Below are 19,715 nucleotides of genomic sequence, written 5' to 3'. Positions count from 1 at the left end.
CCCATAGGGGATTTTAGAAACATTTAAAATAAGGGCTGTGTTTTGTGTAAGCTTACCCTGGCGTGACGTTTTTGATAGCGTGGTTAACATAAAGAACTAAAAATTACGTGATGATCTGGACGATACTGCCGAATCGAGGCAAAGTTAAGAATCTCTGGATTCTTATCTAATGTTAGCTAAATTTAGTAATGAATACATTTGCAAAATGTATTTCAATTGACAATTCTGTCTTGTGCAAGCTTTAAATACACGCAATAACTGTTATCAAAGGTGTCAGCTAGAGATGACGTGCAGGAGCTTGCAGGGATTTGTAGTCTACTCTGATGCAAATGAGCATTTTTCGAATCAAGAGACCAAATTGAGCTGAATATATTGATAAATCACCTTGTCCGAGAGAGATTTACATGGTTACCAAAACGTCACACCGTGATAAGCCTTCACTAAACACATCCCTTATTTGAAGTGTTTCTAAAATCCCCTTGAGCAATGCGCGTGACAAGAAGTGACCCCATCCCTTCCGGCAACTGGGCAACTTTTGCAAATGTTTGTTGTCTGAGAGGGAAATTCTGTACATGAAAATGACTTGATGTATTTTGAAAGATGAGGCATTGAGGATTATAATAAATAGTGCTTTGATGTCATACAAGCAAGCCAAACACCCATAAGTCCAAATGTGCCCTTCACATTTCCAAATCATGGAACTCATGTCATATACAGTGTCAACGTTTATGATCTCTATGTTTGATGTACAGTTACAAGATGACACTGTAAGATAGTATTTTATAACTTAGCTACAGAGCCTTCAAAAAGTATTCATACCCCTTGACTTATTCCACATTTTGTTGTGTTACAGCCTGAATTCAAAATGGATTAAATAGATTATTCTCACCCACCCATAATGACAAAGTGAAAACATGTTAGAAATTTAGACCTATTCTTTTCTGCCTAAACAAGTGATAAATTATAGCTTTATTGCCAATTTATTGAAAATAAAATACAAAAATATCTAATTTAAATAAGTATTCATACCCCCGAGTCAATACATGTTAGAACACCCTTTTGGCAGGGATTACACCTGGGAGTCTTTCTGGGCAAGTCTAAGAGCTTTGCACACCTGGATTGCACAATATTAGCACATTACTCTTTTTTTTTAAAATCTTCAAGCTACAGTACCAGTCAAAAGTTTGGACACACCTACTCATTCAAGGGTTCTTTATTTTGACTACTGGTTATGCATATGCTTTCCATATTTATTCTGTAAGAAACATTTCAATTTAGCCCTATGCATACAGGCCAGTTCCAACGAGTTAAAGGGTTAAATGCCAGGAATTCATATTCATTTCGGCTTTTAATCTAGTAGAATTCACTGCACACTATTGAGGAAGAGAATAATATTCTCACAGCTAGCAATGTTTGACAAGAGCTGATCATCAGAAGAGGGGACGCTCTTTAGAAAAATGAACGAACGGCGGGGAACAAGTGTGATCACGCATCTAAGATGACGCCTTCTCAGTACGGATGATAAGTACAGTATGTATTTTTTACTAAACAGTATGTTCTAAAAAGAAGTAGGGCCGGGACGATACCAGTTTCGTGATATTCTTTCCATGGCAAAAACTACAACACAAATCAGACCGATCTATTTGGTCCTTTAAAACATACAGTAAAATAAGGTGTGCTTTAGCTTGGAAAATAAATGGGAAATAAACAAATGCGACTGGATGACATTGTTTCCAACATTAGGGCTGTTTTCCTAAAGATATTCGCTTCTTGTTTCCTTGCCATGATACTAATATAGTATTGCGAAAAAGGTATTGTCCTCGCCCTACTAAATGCACTGAACAAAAATATAAACGCAACATGCAACAATTTCAAAGATTTTACTGAGTTACAGTTCATATGAGGAAATCAGTCAATTGAAATAAATTCATTAGGTCCTAATCTATGGATTTCACATGCCTGGGAATACGGCATCTGTTGGTCACAGATACCGGATTTCGCCCCCAGAATTGCACCATAAGATACAAATATTGTTCAGTCAGGCTAATTCGAGACTTATTAGGAGCATTAGAATATTTCTGGATGGAGTATGACATGCATGGCTACCCATACGGTTTTCAAAATAATGACACACAAGCACACAGACAGACTTTAAGAGAAAATGACTCGGAGTACTTCACTCTTCAGATGGGACTCTCCAAACACACACACACTTGCATCCTTTAAATTTAGGCCACATTTGAGATTGATGGGCATCTCTTTTTCAAGTGAGCCCTTGTCCACAGCAATCATTTCAAAAGGCTTTAACACATATCCTCGGGCTATGTGGCCCAGACATCCTCTACTGTAACCAAAGTGCAGTAACATCCAAACACTTGCGCAATGCTCAAGCACCAATGCAGCACTAGAAACACTTCTGGCCAGGGCCCTGTGCACATCCACATTGCAAACCAGAACATAAGCAATAAAAACATCTCAATTAATGATCCACCAGAAAAGTCCTGTGTCGTATTCACAAGGGAACATAGTTGCAAAACGTTTTACAATGAAAAAACGAAAACGTGTTTCTCATTGGACACTAGTTCGGCTAGTCCCTCTCTGTTTCAGTTGGTTTCCTTCCGTTTCGTGCCTAGTAAACACAACCGAGGTCAAAGATCCTCCGGGATATTGTACCAACTCTAGAGAGATCAAACATTTCTGCACAGGGGGAGACCCACTTATGTTCTCTCTACCCTACTCTCAATCTCACACTTCACTCTAGTTTCAGCTTCTCATCTCTAATCCATAAACAAATTACCAAGACCAAATGCAATGTTTTCAAACTATTGCATGCATTTCTGGGAATAGAATTTGCGTGAATGACTACAACCCATGTCTTATTTCACGAAATTTGCAGAGATGCATAAGAATCCACACTGTTTACAATGAGCAAGAGGCTTGACTGAACACTTTACTAGGTCTAGACATACTGGTCCATGGGGTTGGGGGCTGCTGACTAGACCACTGATCAACTTGATGTTCGTCTCTGCCTGGGCTCTGAGCGGTACTATCTCTGTTCTGGAGGCCAGTGTTGATCACAGGGTCCGAGACAGGCCTGCCTTTGTCAACCTCCGTCTTGGACACAATAAGAGAAGGAGGAGGGGGACGGCCCCTGAAACGCCATAAAGTTCAGGCAAACATCCCGCCAGGCCACATCATCGGCTGGAAAACAATCAGTGCTGTTTAAGTGCCAGAGAGGGAGAGTGAGAGGGTGAAAGGGTTCGGACTGAAAAGGGGAGGCTTCTATTAAGCAGTAGTTGGCCTGGAAATCTGTTTCCGCAGACGTAGAAGCCCCATCTCCTGCAGCAGTGGGTTATAGTCCTAATCTGTAATCAGTGTTGTCAGAGGAGACAACTGGAAATTGAGTTTGGATTGGTCCAGCTCGCCTTATAACTGGATCCAGCAGATGATTGGAACCTACAGAAGCTCTCCACCGTCCGCGCCTGTTGTTCATTCTCCTAAGAACTCCACATAAGAACGAACGCACCGTCACGCGCACACACACCTAATAAAAAGGACTGCATTGTGCCCAAATACAGGAGGACAGTGTACTGTTTGACGGATGAAGTCGGGCCTTAAAAACGCCTGTCACGCCCTTTCACTAGCTCTGAAACAGCTGTTACCTCCTTCTCAGTGAAGTCAGGCCTTTGAAGTGTTTGGCTATTTCAATGTGTGAATTTTCTTCGACAGGTTATCTTTTCAACATACGTCCAGAGGCGCTGCAGTATTATGGCGATTGTTCATTTCAGAGGTGTTTGGTTGAAGTTCGTACCGCCATTGTTTTGTGGTCTGTACTAGCAGTAGTTGTTTCAGTGTACATAGATGTGATTGTTTTGTAGCTGACCTAAAATGTTGGGCGTAGTTCACAGGCATTGTCACCACCACAAAGGAAGAAAAAGAGGATCTTACTTCAGAAAACTTTGAGTGACTATTTCAAGTGGAGGACTTTGTTGAACGTCTACAGGGCCTTTGGAAAGTATTCAGACCTCTTGACTTTTTCCACATTTTGTTACGTTACAGCCTTTTTCAAAAATGTATTAAATAGATTATTCTCACCCACCCATAATGACAAAGTGAAAACATGTTATAAATGTAGACCTATTCTTTTCTGCCTCTAACGCTTAACTGCGCCTTCACCAAATGCTAAACAAGTGATAAATCCCCCCCCCCAAAAAAAGTGCTTTGTCATTATGGGGTATTGTGTGTAGATCGCTGAGTATTGCTTTCATTTAACCCATTTTAGAATACGGCTGTAACGTAACAAAATGTGGAAAAAGTCAAGGGGTCTGAAGACTTACCAGTCATAGGCTACTTCTCACTTACCACTAGAAAAGGAAAGATTTAGATGTGGGCATGGCCACATTTAGACAGAACCACATTCTGCCACAAGTGACGGATAGAACTTGTGAATCGTAAAAGTTAAGACTACAGAAAATTTGGAATGTTCGGGGTCTGTTTCCCGGATTTAGAATAATCCTAGTCCTGGACTGAACAGCCATTTTAATGAAAATTCTCCTTCCAAAGTGCTTTTTAGTCAAGGAATAATAGTACCTGGGAAAACAGTCTTAGAAGTACCTGAAGCACAAGTCACTGTGCTTCCCTAGAACCACTTATGCCTCACTACAGACACACACACGCAAGAAAGCACTCAGTCACATGCAGCCTCCCAGACAAAGGCTACACATAGGTCAGAGGCACACAGACCCATAGCGCTGCAGAGGCAGGCACACAGATCAAGTCAGACTCAGAGACATGGGGCTGCTGTGCTTTGCATTACGAGAGGAAATGACACATTGGCCCTTGGGCCACCTCCCTCCGCCAAGACTGACAAACAGACAGTGACAACTAAGATATTCCACTGAGCCCTCTCACTCACACAACACAGACAGAAGCCCTTTAAAATACACTGTCCATGTCAAGCATATTCTATTCCCATAAACTTAGGCCAACATTATACCTTATCAATGTAATGGACGCACACACACACACACACTATTGTAGTGGTCCCATGTGCAGTGTAATGGTGAACATTAGAACCAGATGACAGGAGGAGTCTATGTATGTCAGTTCTCATTCAGGGGTAACAACGAGTTATCTCACTCAGCCCAGTGCAGCAACGGCACTTCAAACTGGCCTGTTTTAGCTTTTGAGGAAACACACGTACATATGCATTTAGCAGGGGGCACATTCAGATGTGAAATGGCCACGCCCTCAACTGCGGAAGTTGAGGGTGTGTTAGTGGTGGATGTGCTGATGTAGAACTACACTATAACCCTAGTCCTAGAAACGCATCGTGCAGAACGGCATAGTGCTCGACTGCCTTGAGCCTAACAACACCCGTGCCTATATATCCTCCGAACACCGGCTTCTCTGGCATTAAATAGAGCACGTGTGTGTGCTTTCTTAGAGGCAGAATTTGAAGTTTGATTTCTGCTAAAAGGCATTGATTGTCAAGGTTGAACGGAGAGGGGGGGGGGGGGGGGGGGGGGGGGGGGGGGGGGGGGGGGGGGGGGGGGAGTGTATTGTTTGCACTCACTCACAGTGAGTGAGGGAGTAAGGACAATTGTGTGAGCATCGGTTGTTTACATATTTTTATACTGTGGTAACAGGGGACATACATTTTTGAGATTGCACCTGTAGGTGTAACTCACATTGCTGTCAAAGCTCTGGTTGTCTATGTGCTAGCTCCAATGCCGCAGCTGGTTAAGGCGGCATGATCCTTGCGACATGGGGCTGCGCAATATCATGCTGAAACATGAGGTGATGGCGGCGGATGAATGGCACGACAATGGGCCTTCAGGATCTCGTCACGGTATCTCTGTGTCTAAAGACGGTTAACATCTAGTGGAATCCTTAGGAAGTGCAACGTAACCAATATTCCACTGTATCGTCAATACGGACGGAGTTGAAAAACTACAAACCTCAGATTTCCCACTTCCTGTTTAGACTTTTTCTCAGGTTTTTGCCTGCCATATGAGTTCTGTTATACTCACAGACATCATTCAAACAGTTTTAGAAACTTCAGAGTGTTTTCTATCCAATACTACTAATAATATGCATATATTAGCATCTGGGACTGAGTAGGAGGCAGTTTACGCTGGGCACGCTATTCATCCAAAAGTGAAAACGCTGCCCCCTATCCCAATGAAGTTAATCAACTTCTTCATATGCCACACCTGTTAGATTATCTTGGCAAATGGTAAATGTTCATTAACAGAGATATAAACAAATTTGTGCACAGAATTTGAGAGAAATATGCTTTTTTTGCAAATGGAACATTTCTGGGATCTTTTATTTCAGCTCAGGAAACATGGGACCAACACTTTACATGTTTCGTTTATATTCTTGTGCAGTGTAAGTGTAAAAATGTGGAACACATGGCACATAACACTAGTTGAGTGGTCTTGTGTGTTTTTGCCTCTCACATCCACTCACTGACAAGTCAGAAAACACATTTAAGAGGAGTAGGAAGTAGGGTGTGCTTGAATGTCCGTGTGAGACCACACTTCTCATCCTCCTCCTGCGTTTGTGTGTGGTTTGTTTATGCATAGGATCCCGGCCTGGGTCGGGGTTGTGTGGTTTGAGTGAGGGTGCCAGAAATAGACAACAGAGTCCATAAAGTGTGTGTGAGAGAGGGAGAGGCTACCTGGGGGCTGCCGCCTCAGCACTTCAGAGAGAGACGAGGACAAACTTGCTGGCCCCTCTTTTCATGATATACCTCTGCCTACCAAGGAAAATCTTCCCGGTAAACATACCAGTCCTTTTCAATTAAATAACTGAGTAATTACTTGGTAAAGTTTGGTCCTAAACTCTAATTCAGCCATGAGCTGAACTAGGAAAGCAAGGGTAAAAAAGACATGAATTACCAAGTGTTTCTATTATGAAATGGGCAGTATAAGATACAGCTTAACTTCCATTCTCTGGAATAGGTTGTGGCTGATGTGTTGTGGCCCTCAAACCCCCCTAAAATCTATTCAGAATCCCTATGACAACATTTACAACCCCTCACTGCATGGCCATAAAGCCACACTGGATTGCGCAACTCTAATTTTTGAGGGAGGACTTTAAGGAGAAGTCCTTCAACTACATAAGTGGAGACGGTGTCAACATCCCAAATGGCAACATATTCCCTATACAGTGCACTATCTTTGAACAAGGGTCCATAGAGCTTGGGTCAAAAGTAGTGCACTATGTAGGGGATAGGGTGCCTTTTGGGACACAACCTGTGTGTCCATAAGTATTGACAGGGTTTAGTGTGACAAACATTCATGGCATGATTTTCTTTGGACACTAAGGATAACATTTGGAAGGGAGGGTGATTTCCCGTTGGTCATTTAGAACATGTGTATGATTTCAACTACGCCACTGAGGTGGGCGCAGTCACATAGGTAAGTTGTTAGTGCCGCGTTCAACTCGAGTGGAAAACAAACTACGGCCCTTTTCACACTACTGAGCCAAGTCAAACTGAGCAAAACCGAGTGGAGCAATACTGGGCTGACCTGGTTATGCATCGAGTTGCTGGAAAGGACAATGTGAAGAGAATATATCTGAGCCAGTACAGTACGGTTCAGGTTGTCCCCTATAGTATGTGAATCAGGCAAAAGACTCAGTAGGTACGACGCTGTTCTCCTGCATTTCATGCGATGCCGCTTCGCTCGGTCCTGCAAGTGTCGGCGTGGCAATTTTTTTAACATCCAAAATCAAATTAGACCTTTAAAAGGGGCCTCACATTACATGGCATCCTATATCAATACCATAATAGCATGAGCCACATGTCTTTTACAGAACAGTTTATTACCTGTCTTTACGTTAAGCTGTTATTCTGAACCATTTTTAGCATCCAATTAAATGCATTTTTTTTGCATCCAATAATGTGTTTTTCAGATGACTAACTAAATTGAAACTCATGGTTTCCATGTCCAACAGACAAACCTAGACCCAGACACACCCACATATACGATTTCACCCCTGCAATATTGCATTGCTGAATGAGTGTGAGCATTGGGTGTGCAAAACCTGTAAACACAATGCTGTGGTCTATTTTGAGACTCTGATACAATTATGAACTGGGAGTGCTCTCTCTAATCACTTGTGGAGGTGCCCTAATGATGACAGAAGCAACAGCACAACCATTCCATGCTGTTAGCAGCAAACCAATAGCATGTATTGTAGGCTAGCTATTTTGGGAGGCGAGTTAATTCAGGTTTTCGCCACTGTTCACTGATAAATCCATTAAGGTTGCGAGCTGACACTGATCTGCCCATAAGCTGTGGTCAGGTCGTGGGAAGCTAGGACGTTCATTGTAAAAGCAGATTCATAAATTTAGTAAGAAAACAGATGGTGTCACACTGTGGACAGCATGCACAATGTTGTGTTTCTGCTTGACCTGCACTCAAATACCAGAATGAACTCCCTACTCATCATCTGCACATGGACCCCATAATTGGCTTAGATCAAATAGGACAGAAGGGAAACCCAGATGCTCACACAGTTACAGGTAAAAAAGATAATTAAAAAAATACATAAATAAAAAGTAACAGAAATATTCAATATAAAACATCTACATTGAGAGATACCCATGACCTCTAAGTAGATGCAAAAAGAAAACAAACGGCAGCAGAGAACTAGAATGAACAGATTTCTTCAAACCTGAGGCTACACATTTATGGCTCAACAAACGCCCCAACTTGGAAAGTAGCAGAGGTGTGCACCTCGGTCACCAGAGACCGAATGTCATGAAAAGTGCGAGTGTTGCAAGATGAGTGCATGCATAGTCGCTGTCATCATTTAGTTGCATTGCCCGTCAGCACCGGGCAAAACTGCATACCGACTCGCAAAATTCAGATTGGCAATCTGTCATGTAATTAAAAAGTTGATATGCAAATCAACCAGTATGTGATGAGGCAGTTAAAAACTATAGGCTGAATTCTAATGTGCATGTACATTGCTAACATTATGTTCAAATTGGGTTTTGAAAACACATGTGCGAGCATTGCTTCACAGCTAGCAGGAGTTCACAATAATTACGAATTGGATGTCTAGCCTATTGCTCCCTCCATGACGCCAAGGCAAAAATCAAAATTTCGGAACCACAGCGGGCCTCCAACCTGCCGATTCCCACGCTGTGTAATAGGATAGCTACAGCTGGGTAATAACTGGCTATAACGTTAGCGACATTTGTTGTCCTGTGCTATAGCTATTAACAGATTTGTTGTGCGCCGAGGAACGAGCGATATCCAGGTAATCTGGCAGTAAGAAAAGATGGGAAACAATTCGATAGCTCAAGCTAGGAAATAACAACAATCAAATTTACCTAAATCATCCATGGTGGTAGCAGCAGGAGTCGGTTCTAGTCTGCAAACCGAGGCGGTTGTCCTTTGATTCGATTGTTGGTAGCACAGATCTGTCTACGCCGTGGCTGCTATACAGAAATTCCAGTGATCTGAATGCAGCAAATAAGTTTTCAATTTAGCTGCTGCCTGCTACAATCGAGGAGGAGACAAATGCACTCATGGGGACACGCAGCTCGCCCCCACCTGGAGCCTCCAAGTTTTACCAGTAGGCTGGTGCATTTAAACTTTTAGCGGTAGTCTGCCATCTAGCGGCAGTGGGCGATTTTTAAAATTTATTTTTTACTAGGGATGTTCTGATTAAAGCTACAATATGGGATTCGTTTTTCAGCGAAATGGCAGCCCCGAGCTCCGCCAGTTATTTTGGGTTTAGGGAAGCTCAATATTTGGTGAGAAGATAAGTGACACGCACACAATTCCAATTTCCAACCAATGTGTATTTCTGTTTATTGGAGATAAATGGTATGCAACCCTGGCCTAAATAATAAATCAATCCGATTTTGTGTTGCGCCATTCGCGCCAATCTGTAGAACGCTGATGAACGCTTAAACGACTGAACAATTGGCAATACGTCCAAAGTGATCCTCGTGGAATTATTTAAGAAATAAAACGAAATAAAACATTCTAAAGTATTGTAACGCCCTGGGTTTATAAGCGCGGATATCGACTCTGCCGCTCGAGCATGCTTTTGTACATCGTCTTGGTCCGTACAATTGCCCTTATTTTAGCGCCCCAAAAACGTAATACTTCCAGATCAACTGTAAATTCAACATAATCAATTACATGACCTAAATGCTGCCCGTTTCTGCATAATTCAAGCAAGCAATGAGCCCCGTCAGGTCTTTTTAAAAATGAGGGGGGGGGGGGGGCCGAAACTAATGCGTGAGAAGGAGAGATGTTGTGTGGGAAAATTGCTTTTTTTTCACTCAATCTGTCCAATTTATCACCTTATCGCCTCTAAAATGTAAATTAAACACTATAAAGAGTTTATATAATGTGTCATGACATACCTATTTGAAGGTTTGTGTTGAATTTGAATTGGGTTTTCAGGGCGGTGCTAAAGTGATCTTAGAAGTAAACAGCGGATTTGAGAATGATGATTGCATGCAACATTTGTATGGAATGGGGTGAGTTTACATTACCAATTAACAGTGAGAAGTTAAAAATAATAATTCACAAACCAAAACAATCGAAGGCTAGGTGGACTACACTGGTGACTACTGCAATCTCATCTGAAAAATGGTTTGTTGTAGCCTGACAGGCATGTTATTCATTTAGGCCTGTCATTGATTTTGGCATGTTATGTGGCTTGATCAAGCCTTTGACATGGACAGCCATTTGATTATTTAGACAATAATGTCACAGACAGGCCAGAATTATGCCCGAAAATATTCAGAGAAAGAAGGAAAACCTTCATGAGCCAAACCAGCGACTCCTCGTGGACAATGACAGTTACCCGGTTGCCATCCGGAAATAGAAGGAACACCTTGGCTGTCTTGACACCAAGGTAAGACCAATCAGAATGACTGTTGCTAAATTACTTGATAAAGGACTGTTGCATGTTGCTAAAGCTCTCTCAGATCAGTCAGTGGGATGGACAATGATAGCCTGGTCCCAGATCTACTTGGTATGAAAATAACCTATGGCTATATAGGAGTATGGAAGGTACCACAAACCAATCTAGGACCAGGCTAGGATAATTACTTTTTTCAAGCTATTCCTTTTCCTCAGATGAAGGAGATCCTGCTAAGCTGTGGCAGAGGAAGAAGGAGATGGGGTTAGGATACGCACCCTGAGGAGACTTCATCAGAGGCAGCACAGCCGCATCATGGAGGACCATGTCAACCAGGTACTGCAGTCATCATCACCAACCAATTCTATTTCCATTCAACACTCACACAATCACATAAACCTACATCCATTACGCGCTCACACAATCACACTAACCATGTATTTGTTGTGTTGGCTATGAACAAAGATGGTGGATAAATTAAGGTAGTTCACTGAGACCGTTTGTGTGTGGTGCCAGGACAGCGACCTCTCCCTCAATGTGAGCAAGACTAAGGAGCGATAGGAAGAGGCAAGCCAAACAGGCTCCCTTTAACATCAACGGGGCTGTAGTGGAGCGGTTTGAGAGTTTCAAGTTCCTTGGTGTCCACATCACCAACGAACTATAATGGTCCAAACATACCAAGACAAAATCTTTTCCCCCTCAGGAGACTGAAAAGATTTGGCATGGGTACTCAGATCCACAAAAAGTTCTACAGCTGCACCATCAAGAGCATCCTGACCGGTTGCATCACCGCCTGGTATGGCAACTGCTCTGCATCTGCCCGTAAGGCGCTAAAAAGGGTAGTGCGAACAGCCCAGTACATCACTGGGGCCAAGCTTCCTGTCATCCAGGACCTATATAATAAGCAGTGTCAGAGGAAAGCCCATAAAATTGAGACCAGTCATCAAGTTACAGACAGTTTTCTCTGCTACCGCACGGAAAGCGGAACTGGAGCGTCAAGTCTAGGACCAAAAGGCTCCTCAACAGCTTCTACCCCCCAAGCCATTAGACTGCTGAACAATTCATAAAAATCACCACCGGACACACCCCCCACACACTGCTGCTACTCGCTGTTTGTTTGATACCTATGCGTAGTCACTTCGCCCCCACCTACAGTTGAAGTCAGAAGTTTACATACACTTATGTTGGAGTCATTATAACTCGTTTTTCAACCACTCCACAATGTCTTGTTAACAAACTATAGTTTTGGCAAGTTGGCTAGGACATCTACTTTGTGCATGACACAAGTCATTTTTCCAACAATTTCACTTATCACAATTCCAGTGGGTCAGAAGTTTACATACACTAAGTTGACTGTGTCTTTATACAGCTTGGAAAATTCCAGAAAAGTATGTCATGGCTTTGGAAGCTTCTGATAGGCTAATTGACATAATTTGAGTCAATTGGAGGTGTACCTGTGGATGTATTTCAAGGCCTATCTTCAAACTCAGTGCCTCTTTGCTTTACATCATGGGAAAATCAAAAGAAATCATCCAAGACCTCCACTAGTCTGGTTCATCCTTGGGAGCAAACGCCTGAAGGTACCACTTTCATCTGTACAAACAATAGTACGCAAGTATAAACACCATGGGACCACGCAGCCGTCATACCGCTCAGGAAGGAGATGCGTTGTCTCCTAGAGATGAACGTACCTTGGTGCAAAAAGTGCAAATCAATCCCAGAACAACAGCAAAGGACCTTGTGAAGATGCTGGAGGAAACAGGTACAAAAGTATCTATATCCACAGTAAAACAAGTCCTATATCGACATAACCTGATAGGCTGCTTAGCAAGGAAGAAGCCACTCCTCCAAAACCTCCATAAAAAAGCCAGACTACGGTTTGCAACTGCACATGGGGACAAATATCGTACTTTTTGGAGAAATGTCCTCTGGTCTGATGAAACAAAAATATAACTATTTGGCCATAATGACCATCGTTATGTTTGGAGGGAAAGGGGAGGCTTGCAAGCTGAAGAACACCATCCCAACCGTGAAGTACGGGGGTAGCAGCATCATGTTGTGGGGGTGCTTTGCTGCAGGAGGGACTGGTGCACTTCACAAAATAGATGGCATCATGATGGAGGAAAAATTATGTGGATATATTGAAGCAACATCTCAAGACATCAGTCAGGAAGTTAATGCTTGGTCACAAATGGGTCTTCCAAATGGACAATGACCCCAGGCATACTTCCAAAGTTGTGTCAAAATGGCTTAAGGACAACAAAGTCAAGGTATTGGAGTTGTCACGCCCTGACCTTAGAGCTTTTTATGTCTCTATTTTGGTTTGGTCAGGGTGTGATATGGGTGGGCATTCTATGTTCCCTTTTCTATGTTTTTGTATTTCTTTGTTTTGGCCGGGTATGGTTCTCAATCAGGGACAACTGTCTACCCACAGGGTTTTTGTGGGTAGTTCATTTATGTTTAGTGTTTGCACCTTACAGGACTGTTCCGGTTATTCTCTTGTTTACTTTTGTTTTAGTGTTCAGTTTTAATAAAACAAGCATGAACACTTACCACGCTGCACTTTGGTCCGATGATTCCTCATCTTCCGACGACGAATATCATTACAGAACTACCCACCACAAACGGACCAAGCAGTGTGGTAACGAGGAGCAGAGGGTTCGGGACTCCTAGACTTGGGAGGAGATATTGGACAGACAGGGACCCTGGAGACAGGCTGGGGAATATTGCCGCCCGAAGGAAAACCTAGAGGCAGCTAAAGCTGAGAGGTGGCGATATGGCACGAGCAGGCACGAGAAGCAGCCCCCCCAAAATTTTTTTTGGGGGGGCACACGAGGAGATTGGCGGGGTCAGGCGATAGACCTGAGCCAATTCCCCATGCTTACCGGGAGCAGCGTGGTACTGGTCAGGCACCGTGTTATGCGCTGAAGCGCACGGTGTCTCCAGTGCACGCTCATAGCCCAGAGCGCTATATGCCAGCCCCCCGCAAGTGCCATGCGAGAGTGGGCATCCAGCCAGGGCGGATTGTGCCAGCTCAGCGCGTTTGGTCTCCGGTGCGCCGTTTTGGCCCAGGGTATCCTGCGCCGGCTCTGCGTACTGTGTCTCCAGGGTGCTGGGAGGGTTCAGTTCGCCCTATGCCTGCGCTCCGCCCGTGCCGGGCGAAAGTGGGCATTGAGCATAATGGAGAGGCGCGAGTGTTAAGCACCAGATCTCCAGTGCTCCCCCACAGACCGGTTCGACCTGTGCCTGCACTCTGAAGGGGCCGGGCTAAAGTGGGCATTCAGCCTGGAGGAGTGGTGCCAAGGCTGCGCACCAGGGCTCCAGTGCTCCCCCACAGCCCGGTTCATCCGGTGCCTCCTCCACGCACCAGGCCTCCTGTAGGTCTCCCCAGCCTGGTGGGCCCTTTGTCAGCCCCACGCACCAGGCTGTCTCTGCGTCTCCTCTATCCAGAGTTGCCCTCCAGTCCGGAGCTTCCAGAGGCGCCCTTCAGTCCGGAGCTTCCAGCAGCGCCCTCCAGTCCAGAGCTCTCTACGAGGGTCCCCAGTCGGCGGCGAGGGTCCCCGCTCTAGAGGCGCCACCTAAGTGGGCCAAGCCAGAGGTGGAGCGGGGTCTACGTCCCTCACAAGAGCCGCCACCGCGGAGAAATGCCCACCCAGACCCTCCCCCATAGGTTCAGGTTTTGCGGCCGGAGTCCGCAACTTTGTGTGTGTGGGGGGTGGGGGTACTGTCACTTCCTGACCTTAGAGTTTTTATGTCTCTATTTTGGTTTGATCAGGGTGTGATTTGGGTGTACAAAGGCATACAAACCTGACTCAGTTTCACCAGCTCTGTCAGGAGGAATGGGACACAATTTACCCAACTAATTGTGGGAAGTTTGTGGAAGGCTACCTAAAACGTTTGACCTATGTTAAACAATTTAAAGACAATGCTACCAAATACTAATTCAGTGTATGTAAACTTCTGACCCACTGGAAATGTGATGAAATAAATAAAATTTGAAATGAATCATTATCTCTACTATTATTCTGACATTTCACATTCATAAAATAAAGTGGTGATCCTAACTGACCATAAGACAAGGAATTTTTACTGGGATTAAATGTCAGGAATTGTGAAAAACAGAGTTTGCCTGATGGTCATTAGCAAGTTGGGCACTACCCAAGCATGTCCAGAGTGCATAAAAGGAGATTACAGTGACTCAATCGTTATGTGGAATTTTACTGCGGTCATGACTCATGACTACCAGTGTTGCAGTAATATGGTCACCACAACAGCCCTACACAAACACACACACACTTTTGAACAGGTTTGTTCCCATTATCGTTGGAAATTCCACAGCTCATCTAGGCCCTTATCCCTTGTCCCCCACCCTAGGAACAATGCTTAATTTTGGACAATGAAATAACAAACAGTGGGTGACTCAGGGCTTTGCACCTGTGTCAAAGTCTCCCAGCATGGCCAGGCATCAGCTCATTGGAGCAACAACAGGCGTTAGGGGGATCACTTGCTGGCAGCTTATTGTCTGCCTGTTTGATGCATCATGCGGTGTAACGTTACCCCGTCTCGTCATCACATGAACTAAAATAAACACAGGGGCTTTGTCTTTCCAAACCAAACCCCATGTTTGGACAGTGTCAGGCCCCTCTGTACCTTGAAGCCCAGTCTGATGTCAGAAGACAGCCATCTCTACTACCTCACTTGCTCCTCTCTAAATACAGAAGGCTACATGATCTTAGTCTTAGGGGATCCATCATACCCTCAGCTGCTGGGCAGGACTTTTGCCAAAACCAAGCTGAAACCCTGAATCAGTTTATAAACCAGTTGAAAAGCTCTTCCTCACTGAAGAGATCGATTGAACCTCAAACTCGCCTAGTGGGCTGTTAGTATTAGGAAAAGTCTGCTTATGCACTATTTACAACCCACACTGATTGTCATTAACCCCTGATGTAAACTGTATTTTTTGTTTTACCTATTTACAACACAGGGTGGCAGCAGCAGTTATGTGATAAACGTGGACAAATTGTTAAGAGGTTAATTTAATAATTTAAGGAAGCATACGCCCATTGATACATATACTAGATTTGTTGAGTTGAAACATTATGTCACTTATAACATATGACATTCGTTCTAATGTGTCATTAGTCAATCAAGTAAAAAAAAGAGCATCTAATAGCTGTTATGCTCTCAAAGGAGCTGCTTCAAAATCTAAATGTATTATCGTAAGGTTCCAAGAAAAAACTAATGGACAAAAGACATGAGTCAAAGTGATTTATTGGACAGTGATCAGATTGTATAATAGCTGTAGCCTGAATTCAACCATTTTACACACATTTGGCTTGACAGTTGGCTTAACGCAGCGTTTCCCAAACTCGGTCCTCGGGACCCCAAGTGGTGTATGTTTGTTTTTTTGCCCTAGCACCACACAACTGATTCAAATAATCAACTAGTCATCATGCGCTGGTCATTTGAATTAGCTGTGTAATGTTACAGGCAAAAAACAAAACGTGCACCCCTTAGGATCCCGAGGACAGTTTGGAAAACACTGGCTTAACCACTGCTGATGAGCGGCAAACGTAATGCATCACAAAAGGAGGCCAGTTGAAAAGTGTCTTGAGCCTTTTGTAGGAGGCAGAGGCCAGTGAGTTTCCCTCTGTTCCTTTCTCTCCCCTTCCACTGTGGAGCTTCACCTGATCTGATTATGTAAGTGGGCGGGGCAAGCACACAGGACCGTGGATGGAGCCTGGAGATGATAGATGACTGCCGATAGGTGTTTTGACCAGAGAAATAGAAGCGCTAGATTATCTCTTGTCTAGAGCTTGTATTTCTATCACTGACAGACACGCTGAAGGAGCAGTGAGTTCGTTACTCTTGGTCCTTCTCTTCTCCGTGTGTGATGATGTGCACAAGGTTTTTGTAGTCTAGATTTCCTGCCACGTCTGGTGGGAAGGCTGCAAACATCTGCTCCATCTGAGAAAACCAGCGAGAAGATTTAGTGACTCAATCACTGGCGTACACATCACGCACTTCACACCATTTTCGAAGCAACACGCAACATGTTTATGCATGAACTATGTTATGTTACTGATTATGAGTGGTGATGAGTTGTTTATTTAAAATGGTTTGTCTGCTGTATTTCAATAGTTGTATGTACAATGGGTCAATGTGTGCAATGTGTGTGTGGACAGTATATAGATTATATTGCGTTTAGTGTAAACTGGTTGTGCTCCAACCTCTTCAGGAGAAAATCTGTCCGCTTGTGTCGTCAGCATCTCTGTCACACTGAAGACGAGCAAGAACAAGGATGACATTAACCATCTCCACAAAGCTTTGACCCTATAGGCCCGTTTACACAAACGCACACGCGACTACTCACAAGTCCTTCCTCAGGACCCCTTTTCCTTCGGGGTCAAATACTTTAAAAGCATTGAGGATAGTCTCCTCTGGATCAGCGCCTACACAGAGAAAACGTCTAATTAGAACTAAGTCGATGGGAGGCAGACGTGGACAATACAAGAGTACAACATACACAAATTCAGAGGGAAAATGTCATTCAAATTAGGATTCAGGCAAGTCATCTGTTAAACGTTTGGGAGGAAGTGACATTCAGCACTGTTGCAAAATGTAGCACGACGTTTAACCAACTGAATGCATCCCTTGTTTGCACACCTCACCTTTCAGCTTCTCCCCGAACATGGTGAGGAAGATGGTGAAGTTGACGGGGCCGGACGCCTCTTTCAGCATCTCATCTATCTCCTCCTGCTTCACGTTGAGCCGCCCTGTTACAGAGACATGGGTCAGTACCATTGCTTTCGTTATGGCCAGGTCATTATTGTAAACGGGAATACATTCTTACTGACCTAACTGAACAAATAGATACATAGTAGAATACATCTTCAACCCACCCAGTGCAGCAAAGGTGTCCCTCAGGTCATTTTTGTCAATGAATCCATCTCTGTTCTGGTCCATGATGGTGAAGGCCTGTCAATATGGAGGTTAACACTTAAAGGGAGACATGAAAACGACTCCAGTAACTAGAGTTTGTCTGTGTGTGTGTATGTGTTGGGAGGAGAGTGACAGTAAATCCCATGGCCTACAGTTGGAGCCACTCTGCATATCAAATCATTCAATGTTTGGTCAAGTGGACCACACGTTATCTCCATGCCAGAAATCTTTGTCAAAACGATCCCATCGATGCTCTCTGGAACATGGATCTCTGGACATTCCATTTTTCTAAGCCTTTATTCTTAGTTACTGTATTCATACTATGTTACTCCCTGGGGTTTAAGAGTGGCATTCAGGCCAGGGCATATTTCCCATTCTATCCCCAGCCCTGCCTAATCACCGATGACAGGGCCTGAATGCCTGGCCATGATTTAAAGAGCGACACCGCTCATACCACACGCCCGGAATTCATGATAAGGGCAGAGAGACAGGTGGAAAATGGACAACTCATGAAAGGTGATGGACAGGTAAACCTACAGGCTTACAGAGATGCCTGATTCACACTATAGGGCCAAACCGAGATGTATTAGGCGGCCTGGTTAAACATTCACCATAGTTGCTGGAACTGTGCTTGAAAGGACAATGTGAAAAGAAAATGTCTGAGCTAGCATAGTAGTTCGGGTTGATCCGATAGTGTGATTCAATCTGAACAGTAGAGGCAGAATGGGATGGGCACTAGGACGATGACAAACAAACCAGACAGAAAAGGGTGCAGTGTGATCGATGGGCTGTCGTCATGGTAATAAGGGAAGAGACAGATTATTACCTCCTTGAACTCCTGGATCTGGGACTGCTCAAAAATGGAAAACACATTGGAGTTAGAGTCCGCTGACTTCTTCTTTGCCTTCTTGGGTGCCTTTGGAGAGAGGTGGAAAGGAGAGGTATATCCATAAAACATAGTGGGCTGGAGCAAAAGCCTGCACACTGTGGACTTCCAGGAGCAGCTCTACCCAGATTTATACTAGTGGCAGTGTATCGACACAATAGAACTCTTATGTTTTGGATAGAACGGTCTTTGCCAGGACCATGCCTTGAACTAACTAAACTGGATACTGTGATTTAAGGCGTGATCACGCCCAACTTAAAATACTTTACATACTGGAAATACTGAACAGATACAAAATGTTAATTTTCTAGAACACTATGAAAGAAAATATGACATCTAACAGATTCCTTTTTTGATTTGAACAATTGTCATCATCATCCAAGCTACCACCGTCAATCGATCTAACTACACATCTATCTACCTGCATAGCTGCTTCCTCTAAGGACTTAGCGGAGTTTTACATGAATAATTCCCTTTCCCCTACAACCACCCCCTTGACATACGTAGCTGACAGTGTGAAATCCTACAGTGGCATAGAACAGGACAGGCACTTACCATAGCTGGAGGAGATGGGTGATGAACAGAACAATGGGACTCCCAAAATGCAACTGAACAATGGAGAGTGCTTTGTCTGGCCTTATGTAGCCTACATGCACTCCATTCTACTGGACGATATAAATAAACCATGCCTTCTTTAGGAAGTGACAGGTAAATGACAACACACACACACACACACACACACACACGAGAGGATAATCCCGATTGCCCTCTGCCCCAAAGTTCATTGTCAGCTCTCAGAGTGGAATAACAGTGGTTTAGAATAACAGGACCTTGCATGCTGAAGGTTAAGCTGACATATGGACTTGTTGGAAGGTCATACTATGGATCTTTTAGCTATTTGATTTGGAATTTTAGGACCCCTTTAGGTATAAAAATAAAATAATTTGATAAAATATTGAATCTGCCCTTCAGGTAAAATACATTT

At 43.8% G+C, this 19,715-nt stretch overlaps 2 protein-coding genes across 2 annotated transcripts in view; both read right to left on the bottom strand.

Annotated features, from left to right (window-relative positions):
• The window catches only part of LOC139370923 (paxillin-like), a 46,334-nt gene extending 36,795 nt beyond the window's left edge, over nt 1-9,539 (bottom strand). Inside the window, exon 1 of the mRNA XM_071110810.1 lies at nt 9,353-9,539. Within this exon, the coding sequence (XP_070966911.1) occupies nt 9,353-9,365 (13 nt within the window). The 5' untranslated portion in view covers nt 9,366-9,539. The remainder of the gene's footprint in view (nt 1-9,352) is intronic.
• Nucleotides 9,540-16,157: 6,618 nt separating this feature from the next.
• On the bottom strand, nt 16,158-19,355 carry LOC139370922 (myosin regulatory light chain 2, ventricular/cardiac muscle isoform). Its single transcript, XM_071110809.1, has 7 exons — nt 19,286-19,355; nt 18,671-18,760; nt 17,805-17,880; nt 17,574-17,678; nt 17,276-17,354; nt 17,133-17,181; nt 16,158-16,869 (listed from the first exon to the last, which is right to left on the bottom strand). The coding sequence occupies exons 1-7, from the start codon at nt 19,286-19,288 to the stop codon at nt 16,765-16,767; spliced, it is 507 nt and encodes a 168-aa protein (XP_070966910.1). The 5' UTR covers nt 19,289-19,355; the 3' UTR covers nt 16,158-16,764.
• Between the last annotated feature and the right edge of the window lie 360 nt (nt 19,356-19,715).

This window comes from Oncorhynchus clarkii, chromosome 17, assembly GCF_045791955.1.
Source record: "Oncorhynchus clarkii lewisi isolate Uvic-CL-2024 chromosome 17, UVic_Ocla_1.0, whole genome shotgun sequence".
Classification (NCBI taxonomy): Eukaryota; Metazoa; Chordata; class Actinopteri; order Salmoniformes; family Salmonidae; genus Oncorhynchus; species Oncorhynchus clarkii.
Note: the sequence above shows the minus strand (reverse complement) of the source record. Positions and strands in the feature narration are given on the sequence as shown.